The sequence below is a fragment of the Rhinatrema bivittatum genome, chromosome 1 (genome assembly GCF_901001135.1).
Source record: "Rhinatrema bivittatum chromosome 1, aRhiBiv1.1, whole genome shotgun sequence".
NCBI classification, from domain to species: Eukaryota; Metazoa; Chordata; class Amphibia; order Gymnophiona; family Rhinatrematidae; genus Rhinatrema; species Rhinatrema bivittatum.
In genome coordinates, this window is record NC_042615.1 from 504,388,398 (window position 1) to 504,415,203 (window position 26,806).

Here is a 26,806-nt window from a genome sequence, read left to right on the forward strand (position 1 = left end):
GGAGTCACTGGACCCCTATCTGTTCTCTGATCCCACTTACCTCCAATTGGCCTCCTAAACCAAGAGCAGGAGCCCATTCTTGTCTCAGAAGATGTTCCATCCATGCCAGGTCAGAGGACATGGCTGTCACTTGACTAGATAGTGGGATTGGTGAAGAGTTTCTTTACTTCTTTGACTATGGATGCAGTAAAAGGTTTCCATCCTCTCCTTTCCAGCTTTGCTTCAGCTAACCCTCTGAATGGAGTCCCAGTTTTCCCTCTTAAGGGAAAAACGTCATCAGAGCCCTTGATAAAAAGGTTCCTCATCATGCTTAATTGTAGTGGAGTCCACCTGATCAGAGGTTGTGGACCAGGGATTATCCCCTCAGACATAACCAAGAGAGTCCCCTGATTCACTGTCTTCATAATTGAGTTCCTGGATTGGTGTTTCTACACCCTTGGGCTCTGAGGAAGGTTAGATAGGGATAACTTCTGATCTGTTTCCAGAACCTCCAGAGGGGAGGTCTCTGGAAGACTTGTCTTAATCAAACTTCATGGAAAAAATGGGAAAAGCACTTGGAGTAAGATGCTTCAAGAATATAGACTCCTGAATGGAAGTCTTAAGTCTCCCTCAAATTCTGGAGACTGCTTCAGAATCATTGACAAGGAAGTTAGATCTTACGTTTAGTGTGCAGGAATCACCTGGTTTCGGTATAATTTGATTGCCTCATAAGTCGTTAAGGTGGAGTCCACCCCAAAGAAGGTAAAGAAGAAGAGGATTCATTCAAATCCTCCATCTGGAAAAGACCATGGGCTGCTTAACAATTATGGAAAAAAACTGTTTCAGAGTTTAATGCTAATTGCACATATCTCAGTTCACTGATTTTATATGGTACAATGCCTGCACAAACTGCATTCAAACACTGAAGCCTGCCATTCAACCTAATGAAGAGGGAGATTATTTTCTTCAGCCACTCCTAGATGTAGAGGAGTGCATACGATGCTTTCTTCGCTTAGTCTATTGTTTCATATCATATCAAGTACCTCATCTGCCTGAATTGACGCTTAATGCTTGGCCTGGTTCCAAGCCAGCAATATTTGAACAACATCCATAAAATGTTGGCAGATGTGACTTGTCTGGGTGACAACCTATTCAGAGAAAAGCTGACAGACATTGTAGCCCAAATAAAAGAACAATTCGTGGCAATCCAATCTCTCTCAATAGAGCATGAGCAACCATTTTCTTCAAGACACTCGTTCTTTTTGTACAAGAGGCCATTCTTCCAAAGATGCTCTTTCCAACCTTTTGAAAGGTACTGACTCCCATCTCTTCTGGAAAAACATAGAAACATAGAAATGGCGGCAGAAAAGGAGCAAATGGTCCATCCAGACTGCCCAGCAAACTTATGGTAGTATCTGCTGTGCCATATAAGTCCCACTCATATTTATCAGTTTCCAAGAGCATCAAGTCAGGGCCTATGTTGGTTGCTTTTTGAGTCCAATTCCCTATCACCTCTTGCCGTTGAAGCAGAGATCAATGTTGGAGTTGCATCAAACGTTTCAGGTTTATTGGTTAAGGTTTATAACAGCCACATCAGCAAGTTACCCCCATGCTTATTTGTTTTCCCAGACCATCAAATTCAGTGTCCTTGTGGTTGCTTTCTAAATCTAATTCCCCTTTTCCTCTTTTCTCCCTGCCGTTGAAGCAGAGAGTAATGATGGAATTGCATCAACAGTATGAAAGCTTATTGGTTAAGGGGAGTAACCACCATACCAGCAAATTACCTCCATGCACTCTTTTCTTCATTTCCATCTTCTAGCTTTTAGGGATCCACAGTGTTTATCCCATGCCCCTTTGAATTCTTTCACTGTTTTTATCTTCACCACCTCTTCTGGAAGGGCATTCCAAGCATCCACCACCTTCTCTGTGAAGAAATATTTCCTGACAGTTCTGAGTCGACCTCCCTGGAGTTTCATTTTGTGACTCCTAGTTCTACTGATTACTTTCCAGCAGAAAAGGTTTATTGTTGATTATGCATCATTAAAACCTTTCAGATTTCTGAAGCTCTATATCATATCTCCCCTGCACCTCCTCTTTTCCAGGGTATACATATTTAAGTCCTTCATCCTCTCCTCATAAGTCATTTGATGGAGACCCCACACTATTTTAGTCACCCTTCTCTGGACCGCCTCCATCCTGTGTCTGTCCTTTTTTAGATATAGTCTCCAGAACTGAACACCATACTATTCCAGGTGAGGCCTCACCAAGGACCTGTACAAGGGGATTATGACCTCCTTTTTCTTACTGGTTATTCCTCTCTCTATGCAACCCAGCATTCTTCTGGCTTAAGCTATCTCCTTGTCACATTGCTTCGCCATCTTCAGATCGCTAGACACTATCACCCCAAGGTCCCTCTCATGCAACAACTTCCAGCATGAGCTCATCAATGTGAACACGGTCAGCCTAAGGTACAACAGCAGGTCCAACCAAAACCTGGACCTAGTTTTTGATCCCCACAAATACTCAGCAATTCCCCTCTCCAGTGGGTGGCAGGACCAAGTCCTCCTGGACGAGAGGCTCCAAATAATCAAGGACCCTGGGTCTTCAAGATCATGGAGTCTAGACAGCATTTGCATTTCTCCCAGCTACCATCTCTTCCGCACTGTTTGACTCAGTCTGATTAGAACTAGAATAATTTTTTTCAGCAGAAAGCAATAGGACCTATCCCTGCACTACAACATGGACAGAGCTTCTACTCCTGATATTTTCTCATCCCCCCTATAAAAAATGTGGGGGGATTGAGACCCATTCTAGATTTGAGAAAGCTGAACAATCATCTTCTCTAAGAGAAATTCAAAATGAATACCCTCAGCATGATATTCCCTTACATACAAAAGGAGGAATGGATGTGTGCTGTAGATCCATTACATCCATCCCACTGGCACAATCTTCGCTTTCACTTGGATTCTTCCTATTACTAATATATAGTGCTTCCCTTCAGCCTGTTGGCAGCTCCTAATATCTTCACCAAATGCCTCACAGGAGTCTCTACCCACAGGAACAGGATTGAGAAGAATGGAATTTATGGAGTTAAGCGGCAGATCATGGATATTTGGAAAGAGATATCTACTTAAGATAGAAGATCTCATTCTATCCTGGGCATCTTATTTTTCCACTTCCTTGGAAGAAAGGGAACCCTGAGACATATACCAAGGGACACATACACAGATTCATTTTGGAGTTAGAATTTGAGATTGAACATGGATGTAATTACAAGAAATGTAATGTTTGGGCTTGATGGTCCCTTTGTCTGACCCAGTATGGCATGTTCTTAAAGCAGGTTTGGTGCCACAGTAAACATTTAATTTTTGAACACCCAATCCGAATGTCCAGTCTGATATGTTTTGGCACTTAAACTCACAAGAACTTAGGTACTGAGCTATTACCCTAAGAGAAACCTTTGTATGACACCCTGGGCCCTGGAGATCTATCCTCCCTATCATATAGAGAACCACACCCGAGTTTGGTGAGAGTTTGTCAGAACTCAGCCCTGAGGCTGAGTGTGATCCCTACTTTCCTAGCCAATACTAGAAGAGGGGCTACATTTGTTGTCCTATCTCATGTATTGATGATTCCTGCATTTGCAGCTCTATTTGGATTGTTTTCTGAATCCTGCTGAGTTCCATTTTGAGCAGAACTCCCATTGTTCCTCAGATGTGTGCTAGCGACTGGCTGCCTTTGATGATGCCGCTATGCGTAGAGATTATTGTTTTGGCACCAGCATTCCTGAGTCTGGAGACATTCCCAGTAGTGCCGGATTTCTCAGTTGTACAGTCCTGTCAGCCCATCCCTGGGATTTCACTGCCTTCTTGATTACTACGCTTAAACAGGGACCATCTCCTTATGGCTGCAGTCATCCTTGCTACCTCCATCACCTGCAATACATCATGGAGCTTGAGGCTTTGCAAACCAAGATGACCACCCGCCTGTCTCCACTTTTATAGCTCAGTTGCTAAGCTTTTTGGTCAGATGAAGAATAAGAAAAATTATGAAAAAAAAACTCAAGAAATCCAAAAGCAGAGAACATTTTTTTAAATGTTTTATTTTATTATTTTGATGCTCTGCTGGAGATAACCAACCTCATTCTTTAAGGAAAACCCAGGCAGGAGGAAGGAACATTCCCTCCCCCCTCCCAGCTGTTCCATCCCACCAACATGAACCTCACTGGATACCTAGAACGGCATTCAATTAGATTGCTCCTCTCCCCTCAATACAATCAGCTATCTCTTAGGTTTGCAAGTCAGAATTAAATTTTCTGTATAAGTGCTGTGTAATAAGTGGTTATTTCCCCATATCACCTATATTATCTATATAAAATATCTCCTGCAGGCTCTGCTTTGCTTTGCTTGGTTGTAGTTTTAAATTGCAAACCAAGAATGAAAAAAAACAAATAAAGTGCTTCTGTGGGAGCATGCAAAGAGTTTCCTGTCCTTACAGTATAGTTCATGGGGAAGGACCCCAGGAGTTCAAGCATGCAGAGTCCTCCCCCCATCTGTTTGTGATCCACACTGAGTACCCAGGACGCAGCCTCCTAGGACAGCCCCTTATCCCCATCCACTTCAGCTCTACTACAGATGCCCATGGTGGAGAGAAGTGTTGGGGATGCTGGCATTAGGGATACCTGGTTTTGGGAAGAGGAAGTAGAGGAACAATACATATGCATCCTCTTGATAATTTTTGCCAGTCCTTCCCTTGAGAAAAGTTATGTCCTTGAAGAGGTAGCCAGTTCTGGATTTTGCATGCCCTTGTGCGGATGTGGTGTGGGTTTCTGACCCATGGTGTATAGCTGGGGAGATGTGCATCCATATCAACCACCTTCCTTCTCACCTCCCTCTGATTTAAGGCCAGGCCTGAGGAGGGGAAGGTTCAATTCCCGTTGTAAGGTAGAGGGAAGAGTGGGTCTACAAATCCCAGAATACTTAACAGCACAGGGACTGGGGGGAGGGGGGGGGGTAAGAGCTTTAAAGAAAAGCAGGACCAGCCTGGGTGGAGATGAGGAAGGGAGGCTGGCTACCAGTAGATGCAGGATTTACCTGGAGCCCTCTGGGGACAGTTGGTGAGGTCATTATACCCTTTTCATCCAAAAGCTCCTAAAAATATGAGCATATTCTCCCAAAGATCCTTCCCCACCAAATGTACCTCAGCATATGATGAAATTTCATAAAGACAGGCTAATTTCTGTCCTGCAGGTTGAGCAAATCAGTGCAGCTCTTGCTATCCATTTCATATATACACGCACATACATACATATATACATATATAGATATATGTATATATATACATATATGTATATATGTAATGAATATTTTTCATTTTTATTGTGAAATATATTTCTGTAAATGCAGGCTGTTTCTTTTTAATTATTATTTTTTTTTAAAGTGAACTGCATTATCATCCTGCATTCTTTGCATCCTGTCATAGCCACAGCCATGGAAAGTTCAGTTAAAATGATGCAGCATTCTCCATGCTACAAGGAGGAAATTTTGACAGCATCCTGGGCATAGCAGACGGCGAGGGCACCGGAATTCCTGAGGACGCCAGGGGGCGAGGGGAGCCGGCCACCATCAAGTGCATTGGCAGGTCGTGTGGGAATGCTGATGATGGCAGCAGAGAGGTCAGAAGCATCACAGTTGAGTGTCAAGTTGTCATGGGCTTTGGCGTTAAGATGGGAGCGGCTGGAGATGGGGGTAAAAAGAAGGAAAGAGAAGGGGAGAGAGTTAGAGAGTTGAAATTTTATGGGAGAAAAACATGATGGAAAAAGGAAATGTTGAGAGCACTATAAAGATTAAGATATGTATAGATCTACAGTATCTATCCATCACACTCAGACATACAAAATATATATATGTGTAGACACACACATTCTCACACACTGGCCTATCTCCTTGGTCCTCTTCCTCCCCCTTTTCTCCCTCACCACTCGAGGGCTGCTCTTTTACTACACCCTCCCACTTTCTCACCTTTGAGGGGGGCTGCTCTTGTGTCCCTGCAACTCATCCAGTTCCTGCATGCTGCCGCGGCTGACGGATATGGTGGAGTTAGCAAGACGGATGGCCCGGCGCTTGGCCCGGCGTGGGCAGCAGGAAGTGCTGAAGCCCTGGTGCGAAGAGATAGATGTACTGCAGCTGGTCCGGTAGCCTAGGGACTCAGTCATCAGTGCCTCACTGTATGTCTGCTCATCCGTGAAATCATGGTTCTGCAGCAGATAAAGAGAATGGTTAGGTGCTCCCCAACTCCTCCCTCAAGATTTGACAGTAAAGTATTTATCATAAAAGTACAGACAACGCCATCCCCATACATAGCCTAGTGGAAGCTAACTCACATAGCTGCGACTTCCTTACTTCAAAGAGCTTACAACTTAGAGAGTGTTGAAAGAATGATAGCAGAAGGTCATCATCCAGCACTGACAGCAAGGTGTTAAACCCCCCCCCCCCTGATATGTCACCTGACCCTGTGGGGGGGCAGGTCTGCAAGGGCTACTAGATAAGATGTAACCTGTATTAGTGAGTGGTGTCTCCATCTTTCTCCCTGACTGTTGTCATAGTTACATTCCAGCACAATCACTTGTATAAACCAATAGGACTGTGTATATAAAGGTCCATATTCAAAAGCATTTAGATGGATAGCTCAGAAGTTATCCAACTAAATTAATATTTGGGAATTTAGCCAGCTAATATGTTAGCCAGCTAGAGTTTAGCTGGCTAAGTCAGGGGTGTTCAAGAGGCGTAACTAGAAGGTCTTGATAGCTAGCTAAGTTATTTGCCTAACTCTGATACTCAAGGATAGCCAGCTAACTGGCTAGTTAAGTCTGGTTGGGCCAAAGAGCTGTTCTAAAGTTAGCCAGGTAAAGTTAGCTGGGTAGCTCTAACATAGCAGGCTATATTCAGTAATACAGCTGCTCTAAAGCTTATACAGTACCTCTAAATTTAGCTGGGTAAGTTTATCAGGGTAACTTTTCTATCCAAAAAGTGACTAAACATAGACTTCATAGTGTTTATTGTTTTCTATTCTGGTTTCTAAGTAAAATATTCTTGCATTCTGCCATAGAAGAACTCTTTCTCATTTCTGCTCCAAAGTAAATGTTTTTCCCACTGTGACCACAAATAGTGAGTAGAATGAAAAAAGGCAATTGGGATGTGATATGCACAAACAGACCTACTGAAAATGCAGATCTTTGAGACCAGAAAAATATCAAAACAAAAGTATTTTCTTTTTCAAGAAAACCAAAAGTACACATCCACAGCTGTGTCACTGTGAAAAGATGCAGGAAAGTTTGAAAAGATTACATGAAAGATGTAATTTAAACAAACTGTTTCTGCTTCACAAATTGTACAATTTAAGGCTGAAAGAAGAAAGGGTAGAGCATATTAATACCATGCTAAAAATCACAGAGAAATTGAAATATATGGGAGAAGATTGAAAGGTGGTCATACAATGCACTCATAAATGCTCTGTAATCATATCAGTACCCCTCAGCCTGTATCCTTGGAGTCATCTTTGACTCCTCGCTCTCCTTCTGTACACATATCTAAAACCCTGCAAAAATGTGGTGTTTCTTTCTCTATATCATCACCAAAATCCATCCCTTTCTTTCTGAACACACTTCCAGAACCCTTCTCCACTCTCTCATCATCTCCCAATTAGGCTACTTCAACCTGCTCCTCACAGGTGTCCTTTCAAACAGTTCTTCGATCGCTAATTTTTTCCAGTCTAGATTACTACAATGGACTATACCTAGGCCTCCTGGATTCCACAATTAAACCATTGCAAATGATTCAAAATGCAGCAGCCCGGTTGTTAACCAGTACACCTATGAAAAAAACATATCACTCCTATATTATACAAATTACACTGGCTACCAATTAAATACAGAATTAAATATAAAATGCTGTCATTAATACACGCACTCGTCAATAATCAAGATTCCATATGGTTGTGTACCTCTTTATGACTCTACAAACCATCTAGAAACCTTAGATCCTTAAATAAGAATCTGCTTGAAGTTCCTACAGTATGGTTAGCCAAACTGAATATTACGAGAGAAAGAGCATTTTCGGTAGCAGGTCCCATATTATGGAACACCCTCCCCAATGATTTGAGACAAATTCATAGTAGTAAAGAATTTAAAAAGGCACTAAAAACACACCTTTTTAAAGAGGCTTTTGCAATGTGATTCAGGCCAACAATAACCTGGTAAACTGGAGAAAGTTAATTTGTTTGTTAGGTTTTTCGGTTCTTCACCTTTCCTACTGTACTTGATTTTTAAATGTAATTACTTTAGTAGGGAGTTTAGTTTACTGATGTATTAGATGTCAGATTAGTATAGGGTTTTTAACATGAAATTGTATTTTTCTCCATCTTTCTATTTGATTTCATTTAATTTATATTATTTATTTTATTATAGTTATCTTGGTTTATGCTTAATCTACACAAGTTAGCTACTGTCATTTTATTGAGTTATTTTTATTACTTTCTATGATTTGATTTATTTTATTCTATTTTATTTTATTTCAATTTTTTACCATTGTAAACCATTTTGGTCAATTCTTTATTGTTATTGAGGTATAGAAATACCATAAATAAATAAATAAATAATGGGCCACCTTTCTTCACTACAATCCATCCAAAATTCAGCTGCATAACTTATCTTTCACTAAAGTTGCTGTGGCCATATAAACCTCTTCATAAGCCACTACGTTGGTTCCATATCCCTTCCTGCATAGAGTTCAAGCTCTTCTTATGTACATACAAGAGCCTTCATTTTGTAGCTCATTACCTTTTCTCTCTTATCTCACTCTACACCCATCCTCATGCACTCTGCTGATCAGGCAAATCACTCCTATCTGGAGTGAAGGAGTAGCCTAGTAGTTAGAGCAGTAGGCTACAAACCAGGAGACCAGCGTTCAAGTCCCACTGTTGGTTCTTGGGCCAGTCATTTTACCCTCCATTGCCTCAGGTACAAACTTAGATTGTAAGCCCTCTGGGGATAGGGAAATACCTCCAGTACCAGAATGTAATCCACTTTGAAGCACTGAAAAAAAAAGTGCAAAAAGTGGAATATAAATCTATACCTTTCTCCTCTACTGCCAATTCCTGATTCCGTGCTTTTCACCTGCCTGCACTAGATGCAGGCAGGTGAAAAGCATGCACTAGATGCATGCTCCCCAGAGCATGATAGTGCTCCCCAGAGCACTATCATGCTCTGGGGAGCATGATATACCAGCTCCCCAGAGAGGGAGCTGGTATATCATGCTCCCTCTCTGGCCTTATTTAAATTCCATCTAAAAGCCCACCTTTTCAAGCCTGCTGTTAAATCTTAACCTTTGATTGTCCTGCTTATAGCCTTATTAATTTTTAACCATTTTCTTAATAAATGAAATTCCCAGAGTCTCTTTTGCCCTGTATGTTTGTCTTGATTAGATTGCAAGCTCTAATGACAAGGACTCTGTTATCTTTTTGTATAGATGTGAACCCTGGGTCGAGATAAGAGATGTCCTGTGGGCTTCACCGTCGATGGGATGGTCTCAGCGACATAGGACACAGCTGTATAGTAGACTTTATTATGAAGGAAGGAAAAGCAGACCCCGCAGAGCAGGGACTGCAAATAAGTTCAGTTCTGAGCAATGGGTATGCTCATGGTGATACCACAGATGTGATGATCCAGTAGTGGCCCGCAGAGCAGGGTACGCCAGGAAGTTCCTTCAGCTGAGTAGATGTTACCTCAGAAGTGCAGATCTGGTAGTGGCCCACAGAGCGGGGTACACCGAGGATGACTGTGATGAAGATGATGATGAATCAGTCTGAGGTCTAGGAACCCGGAAGTGGATCTTGTAGTTGTTATAGCAATACCCTGCAGCACAGAGTATATTGGAACAACTTCTACTGAAGAGGAAAGGTAGTGGCCCGAGGCACAGGGTACACTGCAGAGAAGCTTCAGTAAAGCTGGTATCGCTGAAGTCTGTAAAAAGGTACTCACAGTGCTAGTCCCAGAGTGACCCGAGAAGCGGGTGACCCGAGAAGCGGGTCAGGTCGTAGACTACGTAGACTACGTAGACTTCGACCTGACCCGAGAAGCGGGTCAGGTCGTAGTCCAAGGCAGGAAAGCCCTCTGAGGAGCGGATAGCCAGGAACGCGGAAGGGCCCCCGAGGAGCGGGTACCCAAAGCATCCACACGCCAAGAGCAAGACTGTAACAGGAAGTCCAAGTATGGAGCGGATTCAGCAACGAGGAAAACTCCTTGCTAACTCGTAGTAGCAGAGGGCCAGTCAGCTTAAGTACAGCAGCGAGTTGACGTCATCGGGAGGGGATGTCCCCGAGGTTCCCGCCATGACGTGTACAAAGGAGGCCCTTGAGCGCGTGCACCTTAGGTGATTCCGGAGGCAAGATGGCGGTCGGCAGTGCCTATGCCATCCCGGGGACGCCGGGGAGGTCGGCGTTGGTTAGCGGAGGCCACCATTCTTCCTAGGATTGACGGTGCAGGGAAAAAAGAGGTGAGCATGAGAGGTCGCAGCTGTCTGCGACCAATGGGCATAACAGACTATCTCTGATATGTTTTTGTACAGCGCTGCATATATTGATTAGTTAATAGTAGTAGCAGAGACTAGAAAAGACTACGACTAACACTGGACTATGTGAAAGGCAGATTCATAGATGAGTTTGTTTGCAGAAATGAAAAACTAAAGGAGACAAAGGCAAGCATCACAAGCATCATGAAGTAGCCCTGCATGGAGGAGGGAGAGAAAGACACAAAGGATTTTCAAACTGTCCTTGCTACAGAGGGAGAGGCTAGTGTACAAGAGCAGCCCATAAGAGCTAAAGTTCCTCATGCAGGATGGACAAGCACAGCCCTGAAGAGGCAGTGATTCCTATACAGAAGGGGGTGTAGCTGAGGAGTGGTCGCAGCCCAAGCTATGTTATCACTGCAAGAGGATGGACCACTTGAAGAAGAACTGCCCAGCATGGAAACTGGATAGCAATCGGTCATCAGCTGAGGCAACAGAAGCAGTTAAGAGTGCAAGCAGCCAGAGAAATGCTGAATTGCTTTGGAGCTGCAGATTTAAACTCCCTGAGAAAAGCATCATAGAAAATTGGTGTATTGATTTGGGTGCAACAAGCCACATGACAAGTAATAAAGATTTTTTCACAGACATAGACTATAGTGTGAAAGATAAAGTATTTGTGGCAGATGGGACTTGGATTCCTGCAGCAGGGATAGCTAGAATGTATCAGCATAGCTGGATGCAAGCACAGAATGCTCATGAAAGATGTGTTGTTTGTACCAGACCTGAAGGGCAGCTTATTGTAAATGAAATGCCTGATAAACATATCTGGGAACTTCTAATTTTCAGTCATCCTGAGATTGTCAAGGAATAGTGGAAAGGAGGTGGGGCAACAGGAAATACACAAACCTTTTCCTTTCTCTGTCATACACACACACACACACACACACACACACATCTCCTTCTACCCTCTCTTCTTACTCCCCCTTCCCCTTCAGTCTCACTCACTCATACCTCTTCCCTTTCCTCCCAGTCACTCACCCCCTCACTCCCATTCACCTTCCCTTTCCTCAGTCACTCACCCTCCCTTCCCTCTCAATCACTTGCCCCCTTCCCTTTCAGTCACTTACCTCTCACCCCTTCCCTCTCAGTCACTCACCCTCCTCCACCTCTGCCGCTGGGTGGGATGGGATCCCTCCTAGTTCCCCCCCCCCCCCTTTTTTTAAACACAGAATGTTGTTTTTCCGGGTAACCAAAACACAGTAGAAACTGCCAGTCTCACACTCTGTCACAGGACCCCTTCTCCACTGAAAAAGCCATGCTCCCTCTGGCAATCTAAACTTTTAAAATTGACACTCCCCCTGAACCTCAATGTCAAAATTGGGCAGGAATCATCCACTAACAGTTATGTAAAAATGGTGCCGGCTGGCCCCGTAGCTAGCACCATTTTGTTGTATAGAAATATATGCGCTACTATGGTACCATCTAGTAAACCCATATAGTATTAAGCCTATTGTAACATATTGGGGGTGTGTTTGGCCCTCAGAAAGTCTTGAGTAAACCAAGTAACAATAATGATATAGAAAACTTCCCATACTAAAATAGTACTAACTGCCAACACTCAAACAGGAACAACCATATCTATGAAAAGGCAACATTGCAAATATTAAACCAGGATTAAAACACCAATATATGTCTTATGGGACAAACAGAACAAATCAGGCTGCTATAAGTCCCTACATAGAAACTGCAAGCTAGCACACACATCCAGGCAGGTTCCCATTCACTCACACATACTCAGGTAGGTTTTCATTCACTCTCACTCTCACTCTCCCTCACACACACACACACACATCCAGGCACGTTCCCATTCACACGCACACCTACACACACACACATCCAGGCACGTTCCCATTCACACACACACACAGGTTCCCATTCACTCACATACACATATTCCCATTCATACACACACACACCCAGTCAGGTTCCCATTCATACTCACACATCCAGTCAAGCTCTCATTCACTCATGCATTCATTCATTCACACACGCATACCATTGGGAGCAGGGGAGCCCATTCTGCTGCTCTTCTTTGTGTGCCGGCCCCTACACTAGTCAAAGCTCGTGGGGCTAGCACTTCCTCTATGCTGATCTTCATTTTGGCCACCAGTAGGATAGGAGTTCATCGGCAGCGCTAGTTGGCGTATGGCCGGCGCCATTTTCCGTACGGAAAACGATTCGCGGTAGGAGATCGTTCCGGACCCCCGCTGGACTTTTGGCAAGTCTTGTGGGGGTCAGGAGGCCCCCCCAAGCTGGCCAAAAGTCCCTGGGGGTCCAGCGGGGGTCCGGGAGCGATCTCCTACGCTCCTGACGTCGGGGGACAAAAAAACAAAATGGCGCCGGCGCTACCTTTGACCTGTTGACAGGTCAAAGGTAGCGCCGGCGCCATTTCTACAACGCACGGAGGTCCAAGAGTAAAAGATCACACCGGGACCCTTCCTCTGGACCCCAGGTAATTTAAGGCATTTTGGGGGGGTTTGGGAGGGTGGGGGATTTATTTTAAAGGGTCGGGGTGGGTTTTGGGGTTGTTTTAGTGTGCCGGTTTTCCCACCCTCCCCCCCCACTGGACCCCAGGTAATTTAAGGCATTTTGGGGGGGTTCGGGAGGGTGGGGGATTTATTTTAAAGGGTCGGGGTGGGTTTTAGGGATGTTTTAGGTTGCCGGTTTTCGATTTACACGATATTTAAAAAACCCAAACTGCGACGATCCGATTCCCTCCCCCCTCCCAGCCGAAATCGATCGTTAAGACGATCGATCACACGATTCACATCTCTAATATGTTCTGTGATTTTCATGTTTAGAATACTTTCCACTATTTTTCCTGGCACTGAAGTCAGACTAACCAGTCTGCAGTTTTCTGGATCATCCATGGAGCCCTTTTTAAATATGGGGGTTACATTAGCTATCCTCCAGTCTTCAGGTACAATGGATGATTTTAATGACAGGTTACAAATTTTTACTAATAGATCTGAAATTTCATATTTTAGTTTCTTCAGAACTCTGGGGGGTATACCATCTGGTCCAGGTGATTTACTACTCTTAAGTTTATCAATCAGGTCTACCACATCTTCTAGGTTCACCGTGATTTGGTTCAGTCCATCTGAATCATTATCCATGAAAACTTCTCCAGTAAGGGTACCTCCCCAACATCTTCTTCAGTAAACACCGAAGCAAAGAAATCATTTAATCTTTCCGCGATGGCCTTATCTTCTCTAAATGCCCCTTTAACCCCTCGATCATCTAACGGTCCAACTGACTCCCTCACAGGCTTTCTGCTTTGGATATATTTTAAAAAGTTTTTACTGTGAGTTTTTGCCTCTATGGCCAACTTCTTTTCAAATTCTCTCTTAGCCTAGCTTATCAATGTCTTACATTTAACTTGCCAACGTTTATGCATTATCCTATTTTCTTCTGTTGGATCCTTCTTCCAATTTTTGAATGAAGATCTTTTGGCTAAAATAGCTTCTTTCACCTCCCCTTTTAACCTTGCTGGTAATCATTTTGCCTTCTTTCCACCTTTCTTAATGTGTGGAATACATCTGGATTTTGCTTCTAGGATGGTATTTTTTAACAATGACCACGCCTCTTGCACACTTTTTACTTTTGTAGCTGCTCCTTTCAGTTTTTTTCTAACTATTTTCTAACTATTTTTCTCATTTTATCAAAGTTTCCCTTTTGAAAGTTTAGCACGAGAGCTGTGGATTTGCTTATTATCCCCCTTCCAGTCATTAAATCAAATTTGATCATATTATGATCACTATTGCCAAGCGGCCCCACCACCGTTACCTCTCTCACCAAATCCTGTTCTCCACTGAGAAATAGGGTGAAGGTTCTGGTGTCTCTTGGACTTGGGCCATGTACAAGAGACTGCAAACTGGTATACCCTTTGTGGTCTGGGTGAACCATCAGAGTGTGGACCCCTTAGGGTCTAGCCTTTCAGCCTTGCTTGAACTGTTTGAAGTCTCTTCCTTCTTTGCCTCAGCTGGTTGTTCTGCAGTCTTATCTGGATCCATGCTGACATCAGTATTTATGGGTATATTCTGTCCCAGGCTTGTGGGTTTCATGACATTTGATAAAGGTGTCTCACTGAAATATATGTTCTAGCTTACTATCACCTTGTCCATCCCTGGAAATACGATCCTGTATCCCTTGCTCTGTTCACTATATCCCAACAGCACATCCTCTGTAGCTCTGTCTGCTTCTTGGAACATTTTTCACTCAGGAATTGCATGTAGGCTATGCATCCAAACATCTTCAGGTGATGCACATGAGGTCTTCGGTCATGCCACATTTTGTGTGGTTGGCAAAAGGTTCTTTAGAATTTGTCAGGAAGGTTGGTGTTCAGCAGTATGCTCCTTGTCTTCTCCACCAGCGTCTGGTTCTTCTTGGCTATGCCATTATGTTTGGGGATGTAGGGCACTGTGGTCTGATGCTTGATCCCTATCACCGAATGACAGTATATAAAACTGAACAAATAAATAAATAAATGAATACAGATGGTTCCAACTTTACGCTGCTTGTCACTGAGTTTCTTCAATGTCTTATTTTTTATGTCTCAAGAGGTATGTCTTTGTGTACCTGGAGTAATTATCAATGAAGTTCGGAAAATATCTCCTTCCAGAAGAGATTGATATATTCATTGGTCCACATAGGTCGCTGCGGATTAGCTCCAGTGGTTGACTGGCCCTGTGGTTGTTTGATTTAGGCAATGGTGCATGTATTGCTCTGCTTTTTAGACAGCACACATATGGATATATTTAAATCTACTTTCATAAGAACATAAGAACATGCCATATTGGGTAAGACCAAGGGTCCATCAAGCCCAGCATCCTGTTTCCAACAGTGGCCAATCCAGGCCATAAGAACCTGGCAAGTACCCAAAAACTAAGTCTATTCCATGTTACCGTTGCTAGTAATAGCAGTGGTTATTATCTAAGTCAACTTAATTAATAGCAGTTAATGGACTTCTCCTCCAAGAAGTTATCCAATCCTTTTTTAAACACACCTATACTAACTGCACTAACCACATCCTCTGGCAACAAATTCCAGAGTTTAATTGTGCGTTGAGTGAAAAAAGAACTTTCGCAGATTAGTTTTAAATGTGCCACATGCTAACTTCATGGAGTGCCCCCTAGTCTTTCTATTATCCGAAAGAGTAAAAAAACGATTCACATCTACCCATTCTAGACCTCTCATGATTTTAAACACCTCTATCATATCCCCCCTCAGCCGTCTCTTCTCCAAGCTGAAAAGTCCTAACCTCTTTAGTCTTTCCTCTGGACCCCAGGTAATTTAAGGCAGTAGAGTTATGCAAGTGAGACACATAGATATGAAGACAGCTTTCCTTTATGGAGACATCAGTAAAGATCAGTACATCGAGCAACTATAGAAACATAGAAACATAGAAATGACGGCAGAAGAAGACCAACCGGTCCATCCAGTCTGCCCAGCAAGCTTCACACATTTGTTCTCATACTTAACTGTTTCTCTTGGCTCTTAGTAACCTTATGTTCTAATTCCCTTTTCACCCCCACCATTAATGTAGAGAGCAGTGCTGGAGCTGCTTCCAAGTGAAATATTAAGTTTGATTAGTTGGGTAAGCGGCAGCATAGCTCTCTGCCATGAAGCAGAGGGCAATGCTGGAAATGTGTGAAGTATCAGTTTTTCTTTTCCCCTGTCATTGAAGCAAGGAGTCATGCCGGACATGCACCGAAAGTGAAGAATGCCTTGAAAGTCACATTAACTATCATCAAATATTGAAAAGCCTAATAATTGGTAATACCTATAAGCCCATGAACCCATCCCTGTTTTTTTTCTTTTTTTCTTTTCTTTTTTTAATTGGGAGATGGATGCCCTTCATCCTTCTACTCTGTGAAGGTGGACACCTACCACCGGCCACTGGCATCCCGCTCCGTTAATGCCTCTGTGGCTACTGCCGCTCCATGCAGTGTTTTACTACCTGCTCTTTATATGCGTCCTCTAGAACTGATGGATCCCATCCCTGGGTTTTTTTATTATTTATTTAATTGGGAGATGACAGCCCTCCATCCTTCCGCTCCGTGAAGGTGGACACCTACCACTGGCCACTGGCATCCCGCTCCGTGAATGCCTCTGTGGCTACTGCCGCTCTGTGCAGTATTTTACTACCTGCTCTTTATATGGACACCTACCACTGGCCACTGGCATCCCGCTCCGTGAATGCCTCTGTGGCTACTGCCGCTCCGTGCAGTATTTTACTACCTGCTCTTTATATGTGTCCTCTAGACCTGATGGATCCCATCCCTGTTTTGTTTTTTGTTTTTGTTTTTTATTTAATTGGGAGATGACAGCCCTACATCCTTCCGCTCCATGAAGGTGGACACCTACCACTGGCCACTGGCATCCCGCTCCGTGAATGCCTCTGTGGCTACTGCCGCTCCGTGCAGTATTTTACTACCTGCTCTTTATATGCGTCCTCTGGACCTGATGGATCCACAATATTTATCCCATGCCCCTTTGAAGTGCTTCACAGTTTTGGACTTCACCACTTCCTCCGGAAGGGCATTCCAGGCATCCACCACTCTCTCCGTGAAGAAATTCTTCCTGACATTGGTTCTTAGTCTTCCTCCTTGGAGCCTCAGCTCGTGACCTCTGGTTCTGCTGATTTTTTTCTGTTGGAAAAGGTTTGTCATTGTCTTTGGATCGTTAAAGTTTTTCAAGTATCTGAAAGTTTGAATCATATCACCCCTGCTCCTCCTTTCCTCCAGGGTGTACATATTTAGATTCTTCAATCTCTCCTCGTATGTCAACCGATGAAGACCCTCCACCTTCCTGGTCGCCCTTCTCTGTACCGCCTCCAACTTGTCCTTGTCTCTTTGTAGATATGGTCTCCAGAACTGAACACAGTACTCCAGGTGAGGCCTCACCAAGGACCTGTACAAGGGGATTATCACTTCCCTTTTCTTACTCGATATTCCTCTCTCTATGCATCCCAGCATTCTTCTGGCTTTTGCAATCGCCTTGTCGCATTGTTTCGCCGACTTCATATCATTAGACACTATCACCCCAAGGTCTCTCTCCTGCTCCGTGCACATCAGCCTTTCCCCCCCCATCGAATACAGTTCATTCGGATTTCCACTCCCCAAATGCATGACTTTGCACTTCTTGGCATTGAATTTCAGCTGCCATATCTTCGACCACTCTTCCAGCTTCCTTAAATCCCGTCTCATTCTCTCCACTCCTTCCGGCGTGTCCACTCTGTTGCAGATCTTAGTGTCGTCCGCAAAAAGACAAACCTTACCTTCTATCCTGTCCGCAATGTCGCTCACAAAGATATTGAACAGGACCGGTCCCAACACCGATCCTTGCGGTACACCACTTAAAACCGCTCTCTCTTCAGAGAAAGTTCCATTTACCATCACGCATTGTCTTCTGTCCGTCAACCAGTTTGCAATCCAGGTCACCACTTCGGCACTCACTCCCAAGCTTTTTGTTTTATTCACCAGTCTCCTGTGCGGAACCGTATCAAAAGCTTTGCTGAAATCCAAGTAGATGACATCTAGCGCTCTTCCTTGATCCAATTCCTTGGTTACCCAGTCGAAAAAGTCAATCAGATTTGTCTGACAGGATCTTCCCCTGGTGAATCCATGCTGCCTCTGGTCCATCAATTCTCCGGACTGTAGATATTTCACTATTCTCTCTTTCAACAGTGACTCTATTACTTTTCCCACCACCGAAGTGAGGCTAACCGGTCTGTAGTTACCAGCCTCTTCTCTGTTCCCACTCTTGTGAAGCGGGACCACCACCGCTCTTCTCCAATCACTCGGCACCACTCCCGTTTCTAGGGATCTATTGAACAGGTCACACAGCGGACCCGCCAGCACATCTCTGAGCTCCCTCAGAATCCTTGGATGAATCCCATCAGGCCCCATGGCTTTGTCCACTTTCAGATTCTTTAGCTCTTCCCATACATTTTCTACTGTAAAATGATTTTCATCTATTCCACTACCCTCCAGCTTCTTGTGTAGAAATGGTCCTTCTCCAGGGTCTTCTTTAGTGAATACAGAGCTGAAGTATTCATTTAATATTTCTGCCATTTCTTCGTCTCTCTCCACACATTGATCATTTCCACCTTTCAATTTCACTATACCACTATGGACTTTTCTCTTTTCGCTGATGTATCTGAAAAATGTTTTGTCACCATTTTTTATCTCCTTGGCAATCCTCTCTTCCGCTTGACTTTTTGCCAACTTGATTAATTTCTTCGTCTCCCTCAGTTGAATCAAATATTCTTCTTTGTGCTCCTCCCTTTGGGATCTTTTATATTTTTTGAATGCTGTTCTTTTAGCTTTAATTTTGTCAGCCACCTCGTTTGAGAACCAGATAGGTTTCATTTTCCTTTTGCTTTTCTTTACATTTCTAACATAAAGAGTAGTTGCCTTGGTGATTGCTCCTTTTAGATTGATCCACTGCTGATCCACATCTCTCTCATTCTCCCATCCATTTAGTTCTTCCTCTAGGTACTTCCCCATTTCCTCAAAGTCTGTGTTTTTGAATTGTAAAACTCGGGTCTTTGTGGTTCTTTTCCCTATTCTTTTAGTGATATTAAACCATATTGTTTGATGATCACTGGTGCTGAGGTGGGTGCCCACCTCGACATCAGAGACATTATCTGCATTAGTGAGCACTAAGTCGAGTATATTTCCTTCTCTCGTGGGTTCTAATACCATTTGTTTGAACAAAGCTACTTGCATGGCATCCACTATTGCTCTACTATTTTTAGATTCTGCAGATGGGATTTTCCAGTCTACATCTGGCATATTAAAGTCACCCACGATCACCACTTCTCCCTTCTTACCTATCTTATGGATGTCTTCAACCAGGTCTCTGTCCAGCTCTTCCTTTTGGTTCGGGGGCCTGTAAACCACTCCAATATAAATTGATGCTCCATCATCTGTTTTTAGGTCTACCCATAGTGCTTCTTCCTTGCCCCAACTTCCTTGTAGCTCAGATGCTTGGATATTGTTTCTGACATAAAGAGCCACACCTCCCCCTTTTCTATCCACTCTGTCCTTCCTTAACAAGTTATAGCCTGGTATTGCCGTATCCCAATCATGAGATTCTGTGAACCATGTCTCTGTGATAGCAACAATGTCCACTTCTGCCTCTATCATTAGGGCCTGCAGATCTGGTATTTTATTTCCCAAACTATGAGCATTTGTGGTCATAGCTTTCCAGGTACTCTCTTTAAGATTATTGCTTTTCCTGTACTCCTTATGAGACTTTAGTTGAGATTTGTTATTCACTTCACTCTTTCCTTTTGCAGTTGTGCCACTGATGCCAGAGTTATCCATCTCAATTTGCTTTTTCTTTTGGTTATGTATCTTGAAATTCTGCATGCATTGGTTTTCTCTCTTTTCTGGTAACACTTCAATGTTTTTCTCTAGGACTTCAGTTTTTAATATAGGGAAGGCTTTTTGTTCTTGTTGCATTTGATACTGTGTGTGTCTCCTAGTAACTGGTCCAATTCTACCAGAGCCCACTGTAATCCTGGTTTTTAATGATTTACTTAATGACCTGCTTGAGTGGGGGGGTATACTTGTTGGCTGCAAATCTGTCACGAATGGGTGACTATGGGACACATGTGTAATCCTACCTGAGCCTACTGTATTTCTTTTTCTTGACTCCTGGTTATTCTTTGGTATTGGGGAATTATTTTCTGAGTAATGCAATGTGGGTGTATTTTTTGTAATTAAAGCTAATTGAGCTTTAACCTCAGTCAGCTCCTTTTTCATAGAAGAGAGTTGTGCACAGATTGGGCAAGTTCTACGTTTCCAGATGTTTTCCCTCAGAATAAAGGCTCCACAACAGTTGCAAAGGATAGTTCTCATATTGGTAAAGTTTTGGGTTGGTGATTCTTAGATGGTAACAATTTACTAATTTATCTTGTTGCTAATGCTAATTTAGTCAGTCTATATTAGAATCTAAGGCCAGGGGTGGGTGGGCAGAGGGGTAGGGTGGGAGGGAAACAAACAGTTGAACCTGGGACAAGCTGAGTAGAGCAGGACACTTTCTGGAACTTTATTCGTCCTTAAGCTATTAAAGATCCCTCAGCACTTCTGTGCCAATATTAAGCAGATTATTAAAGAACAGCTATACAAAATAGAAATGCAGTTATACTGGATCTTAAAAAACAGACAGTTTGCAAGGAACCAATTATAATTATTATATAATAACAGACCTAGAGAAAGGTATAAACTGAGCAGTTCTACTTCACAGAGAACTCAGATATTAATGGAGCACAGAGCAATGATCAGAAGGAAAAGTGAAAGTAAACCAGCAGGGTTTTGGGGTTTTTTTTTTGTTTTTGTGGTTTGTTTTTTTCCCCCAGAAAGACCACCACCAAAATTAAGAGTAAGAGCACTTGAAAGAAGGGAGATTTATGTATAAGAACATAAAGGGGTCAAGGGGTGTGTCCAAGATGGTGGAGGATATGCAAACAGGGCTATGAGCCAGCATCAGGGCAACACTGATGGTGAAATGCAAGGGCACGTCATCAGGCTTGAGCGGCCAATGATTTCCAGTTTGGCATCCTTGGAGGTTCCACTGTTGTGTAGGGGAGGAAGTATGGTGGAACATTTTTCACTCGGGATGTGCATGTAAACTATGCGTCAAAACATCTTCAGGTGATGCACATGAGGTCTTCTGTCATGCCACATTTTGTGTGGTGTTATCTCACCCCGTAGATGCGATCATCCTCTGCTATCCTGTTCCTCGAATGGGGATCCAGCAGAGATGCCAAGAGTCAGCAGGAAAGGAACCTGCCGGATCTGCATTGATTTTACAGCTTATACAGTGCTGAGAGTGTTGCAGTCTGACACTGCAGGCGAGGTAGTGGACCCTTGGGCCGGCCCACCTAGGATGACAGGGTAGGCCGGGAGGCGGAGCCACAGGCTGGCGGTGTGCACCCGGGAACCAGGAACCCCCCAGGAGGAGCCCGTAGGGTCCTGGAACCTTGGGATTTGGGAAATAGGCTAAATGTCCAGTGGCAGGAATGGCCTTAGGCCGGAGCTGTAGTAACGGAAGTCCAAAGGTATTTGGTAGTCCGAGAATCGGCTGTACAGGCCGAGGGCCAGCTGATGGCAGGACAGCAGGCGGCAGCAGGGACTGTAGCTAACCGGATACTGAGGCAGAGTCTGTAGTAAGCTGGAACTGAAGCAGGCTATAGACTGGAACGGAGTCTGTAGCCGGCTGGAACTGAAGCAGGCTGTGGACTGGAACAAAGTCTGTAGCAGGTTGGAACTGAAGCAGGCTGTAGACTGGAATGGAGTCTGTAGCAGGCTGTGGACTGGAACGGAGTCTGTAGCAGGCTGTAGGCTGGAACAAGGTCGAGAACAAGCCGGGGTCGGAGGCAGGCAGCAGACAGAAGTGAAGTCGGGAACGAACCAAGGTCAGAGGCAGGCAGCAGGCTGAAGCGAGTCAAAAGCAGTCCAAGGGTCAAAGGCAGGAACAATGAACAGACGATGCGCAACTCAGAACTACTAGGCAGTAGTGAACCTCGTTGCAAGGCAAAGAGAAGGAGTCCGGGCGCCGGTTATATCGGCCTTAGGGCGTGACGTCATCAGCGCAGGCGGGGCCAGACTTCCGGGAGCTGTGCGCACAAAGTGGGCGTCCTCGCGCGCGCGAGGCAGCGGAGAGATGGGCAAGCAATGGCGGCCGCCACATGGAGCAGGCCGCCGGGGTCCCAGCCACGCGGAACGCGGCGTTTCCAGCGGCGGAGGTAGGCACCGTTCAGTCCTAGCGAAGGGGAAGTGGCGGAGACCGCAACAGGGAGGTACTCGGGAATTCCATCAAATTCAGAAGAGACATCAAGGGAGGCTCCCTGAGTGTCCCATGGAGCCAGGATTCGGTGAAGAAAGTTGATGTGATTAGAGCACAAACTGTGAGACATGAGAGTTTACCTATGGTTATTTTGAATATGGAGAGATCTCTGTTAAGACAGATACAAGCTTTGTCTGCATAATTTCAAAAAATTCCTGAAAAAATTTCAGATGGAATCTGAATTGATTGGTTTAGATCAAAGAGTAATTTCTGTTGAAAATAAAATTGGAAAGATTCAAGCCAGAAATTATTATTTGGTTAAGGACAACCTAGTATTAAGCAATATGTTAGGGAATCTGGAAAATGAGCTCAGAAATCAGGCTTTGCAATTTTTTTTAATTTTCCTAATGTGTTCTCTTCTCCACCTTTGCCTTTATTGAAACGCTGCTTTATTGAGATATTAAAGATTCCAGAGAATGCTTGTCCTGCTTCCAAGTCTTACTATATTTCCTCTCAGTCGGGATTTGGGAATATGCCTATGGTCCCTCAGTTATTTTTGGATTTTTTTAGATGTTTCTAAGACCTTGGAACAGGAAGATATGGATACATATTGAATTTATTCTCATTTCAGTTTAACAGTTAATGTCAGAAGCAGTAGCATGTTTCCAGAGCAGAGTATGGATCTTTGCATATGATCTGTCTATTTTAGTTAAGTAGGTTTTGCATCAATGTACTTTTATGAATGTTTTATTGTACACCTCCTTGGCCTCCAGTGTGAAGCAATTAATACATTTTATTAAATGAAATGAACGTTAGAATAAGCTACACTTATTGTTATGTTTATTTTGAAACCAAAGACTGGGTTTTCAGACTTTTTTCAATATAAGGATGTTACCGTCTGGCGTCTTTAATTCTAAGGTATGAATTTTTCCAGATGTAGCTCGGCATACTCAAAGAAAGAGAAAGCAATTTCTGATTATGAGATCTCAGGTTTTAGAGTTGGGTGCAACCTTTATGTTGAATTATCCTTGCAAAAGTACAATTATCAAGGTTTAAAATTTTTTTTTTTTACCTTCCCCAATTTATGGGTTTTTTTGTCATCTAAAGTGAGTCCTAGAAGGGAGCTCCGATTTCCTCTTCTCCTATGAATAGGTAGATAGATGATTTGCATAGATTATGATTATCTGCTCCCTTACATGTTCTCCTTATTTTCTCAAATTTTGATTATTATTAATATTTGATTTATGGATGCTACCCAATACTGTGGACTGTTATTGAGCATCATGCTTATTTTTCTTAGCTAATTACTTTGTATGTATATTTCTTTGATATCTTATTTCAATCAAGATTATTCTTGAGTTGTATTTTCAAATTAAATAAATAAAATTGAGGAAAAAAAAGAACATAAGAACTTAAGAATTGCCATGCTGGGTCAGGCAAAGGTACATCGAGCCCAGCATTCAGTCTTTGACAGTTTCCAATCCAGGTCACTAGTGAGATTAGCCCCCAGATTAGAGCCCCCAGGCAGAATGCCAGTGTGCACAGTCAGAGCCCAGAATAGATGCTGACCGAATTTGGGCTGGGGGAACCAAAAGACACAGAGCTGAACTACCTGAAGAGTGACAGCACAGATAATCTATTGCCTGACAACAACCAATACTGAAAGGCGATTGGTAAGCTACTGAATGTATCAATAGCAACCAGACCAGACATTACAACTGCAGTCAGACTACTGTGCAAGAACACTGAAGCACCAAATGGATCAAAGTGAAAAGGGTCATGCATTACCTGAAGAGTACAATCCACAAAAAGCTAAAGCAACTCGTGACTGAGAACCCTAGCTATATGGATGCGGAATGGGCTGGTGGCACGACAGACCAAACGTCTACCACTAGCCACCTCTCTCAATTTGGAAATATCAATTGGGCTAACAAGGAGCAGTCAACAGTGGCACTCTCATCCACTGAAGTGGAATACATTGCACCAGCCCAGGCATGCCAGGAAGTGATTTGGCTAAGCCAATTGCTGATGGATGTCGGAGTCAACATACATGAACCCATGACTCTACTAGAAGACAACTAGAGGTGCATAAAGCTGCCACAAACTGAGAAGATGAACTTTTACACCAAGCACATCGATATGAAGTACCAACTTCTGAGTGACTTGCAAGAAATGGGAACTTTTGAATTGAATACTGCCCATCAGAAGGGATGGTTGCAGATGTGCTGAAGAAAACGCTGCCCAGAGACTGCTATTATGACCTCGTAGAAAGGATAAACCTCAGGAACTGACCATTCAGGCATCAAGAAGGGGTGCTAAAGGACCAAAAGCAAAAGATCATCCTCCAGCACAGACAGCAAGGAGTTAACTCCCATTCCCCTCTCTCCCCTCCCCCCAGCTATGTCACCTGATTCTGTAGGAGAAGGGGTGGGTCTGCAAGGGCTACTAGATATGATGTAACCTGCACTAGTGAGTCCTGTCTTCATTTTTCTTCCTGCCTGTTGTGCTGGTTATACTCCAGCACAATTACCTGTACAGAACCATGTAACTGTGTATATAATATTTATTGTTTTATATCCCAGTTTCCCAATTAAAGAACCCTTGCATGCTCTGTCTCATTTCTGCTTCAAGCTGTTTCTCCTAGAGGTATGAGGATCCCTGCTGCACACACACCCAGTTCTGACCCTGAATAAGCAGATCAGGCCCAAATTGGTTCTAGATGAAGAGCAAAAAAGACATCAGAGACTACAGAAAAATAGAGCAGCTGGCTTTAATAACAGTAGATCAAGGCAGATAAAGATCAAATTGGCCCATCTAGTCTGCCCAGGTGATATTCTTCTACTTTAGGTAGATGCACATATACATTTCCATATGTCTTTTGCCTGACCTCTCAACTCTTTACCTACAAACAACTATCACCTCTGCTGGAAAGCTGTTTCAGGCCTTGTCATTTTTAACTCTGATTCTTACAAGAACAATACTTAATCCAGTACCCAGGATCCTTCCATGTCTTATTACTAAGTTTTGTAATAATCACTGTAGCCACCAAAATCAGTGAGACTGTTGTCCAAAAATATCCACCATCCCCCTGCTCACTGAAGTATGGGTTTTAATCATGGTCCCTCAATACAGGTTACCCCAGTCTTCTTTGAACCTCAAGTTTGCACAAATCCATAGATGCAGTTGGGGACAGGGGGGATTATTCTAAAGATCAAAATCACAGAGCATATAGAAAGGCATGGGTTTCATGGGACACAGCCAGCATGGATTTACCCAAGGGAAGTGTCATGTAGGCGGCCTCGAGAGGCCTAGCATACTGTTACGTGACGGGTGCTTTTGTGTGCCCTTGGGCCTCAGCCCGACCCCAGATGGATCCAGGACCAAACCGAGGGTTGACGACGTGTTCCAGCATGGCTGACGGTCTTACCCTCTGCCTGGCCTGCAAGCTCCCAAGGCCAACAACAAGATGATGTTGGAATGTGAATGGTCCTCCAACCATTCCGAGCCCTTTCGGACATGCCTCTTGGATCGGCATGGAGCAGCAGGCCTGGCCTGAGGTCGAGGGCAGACGGACCTTGACACGAAGACATAACACCAAGGCATCGCAGACGAAGACATGACACCATGGCTGATGCAGACGACATCAGAGACGAGGGCTGGCACAAGAAATGACACCAAGGTAGCTGAAGAAATGACACCAAGGTAGCTGAAGACATGACACCAAGGCTGATGCGAAGACATCACGGACCAATGGTTGATGTGACGGCATCCCAGACCAGGGTCGATGCGATGACATCAGGAGCAAGACGTTGACATGATACCAAGACTGATGCAACGGCATCCAGGACGAGACGAACTTGATGAAGTCCAGACGAGACAAGAAGCTGGGCGGAAGGACATTGGCACTGTCTCTCAGGGCGCCCTACACAGTCCATCCGCGGGACTGGTCACGGACCACCGTGTCCCACTGCGCGCCTTACACAGCCCGAGGAGGCTGGTCACGGACCACGCTGAGAACAGGACGAGCGCAGGGAAGAATCCAGCCGAGGCAGAACTTTGACAACGGAGCCATAAGTCATCCGGAGCTCCGCAAAGGCTGGCAGGACATGACAGCTCAGGAGCACAGGAACGAATTCCACCTGTAGGCTACTCCACACTCGGGAAAGATGTCATCCGAGAGAGCACGGCCTGACAGGTACCAGAAAGCTCAGGAGCGCCGAAGCAAACACCAAGAAGGGCAGGACACCAAGGTACTTGGGACATCAGGAAGCAGAAGATCAAGACGAGACACCAGGACACCTGGACGGGGACCTCAGGCACGAAGACTTGACATGACATGAAGACGAAACGAAGAGGAGCGCCACGAAGAAGACCTGACGGAGCTCTGGCAGGCAGGAGCCTCCAGA

The 26,806-nt window shown here is 44.1% G+C and overlaps 1 protein-coding gene across 1 annotated transcript in view; it reads right to left on the minus strand.

Annotated features, from left to right (window-relative positions):
• Positions 1–5,389: 5,389 nt before the first annotated feature.
• KCND1 (potassium voltage-gated channel subfamily D member 1) overlaps positions 5,390–26,806 on the minus strand; it is a 79,288-nt gene continuing 57,871 nt past the window's right edge. Inside the window, exons 5-6 of the mRNA XM_029610447.1 lie at positions 6,000–6,235; positions 5,390–5,714 (exon numbers count right to left, since the gene is read on the minus strand). Coding sequence (XP_029466307.1) covers positions 5,507–5,714; positions 6,000–6,235 — 444 coding nt within the window. The 3' untranslated portion in view covers positions 5,390–5,506. The remainder of the gene's footprint in view (positions 5,715–5,999; positions 6,236–26,806) is intronic.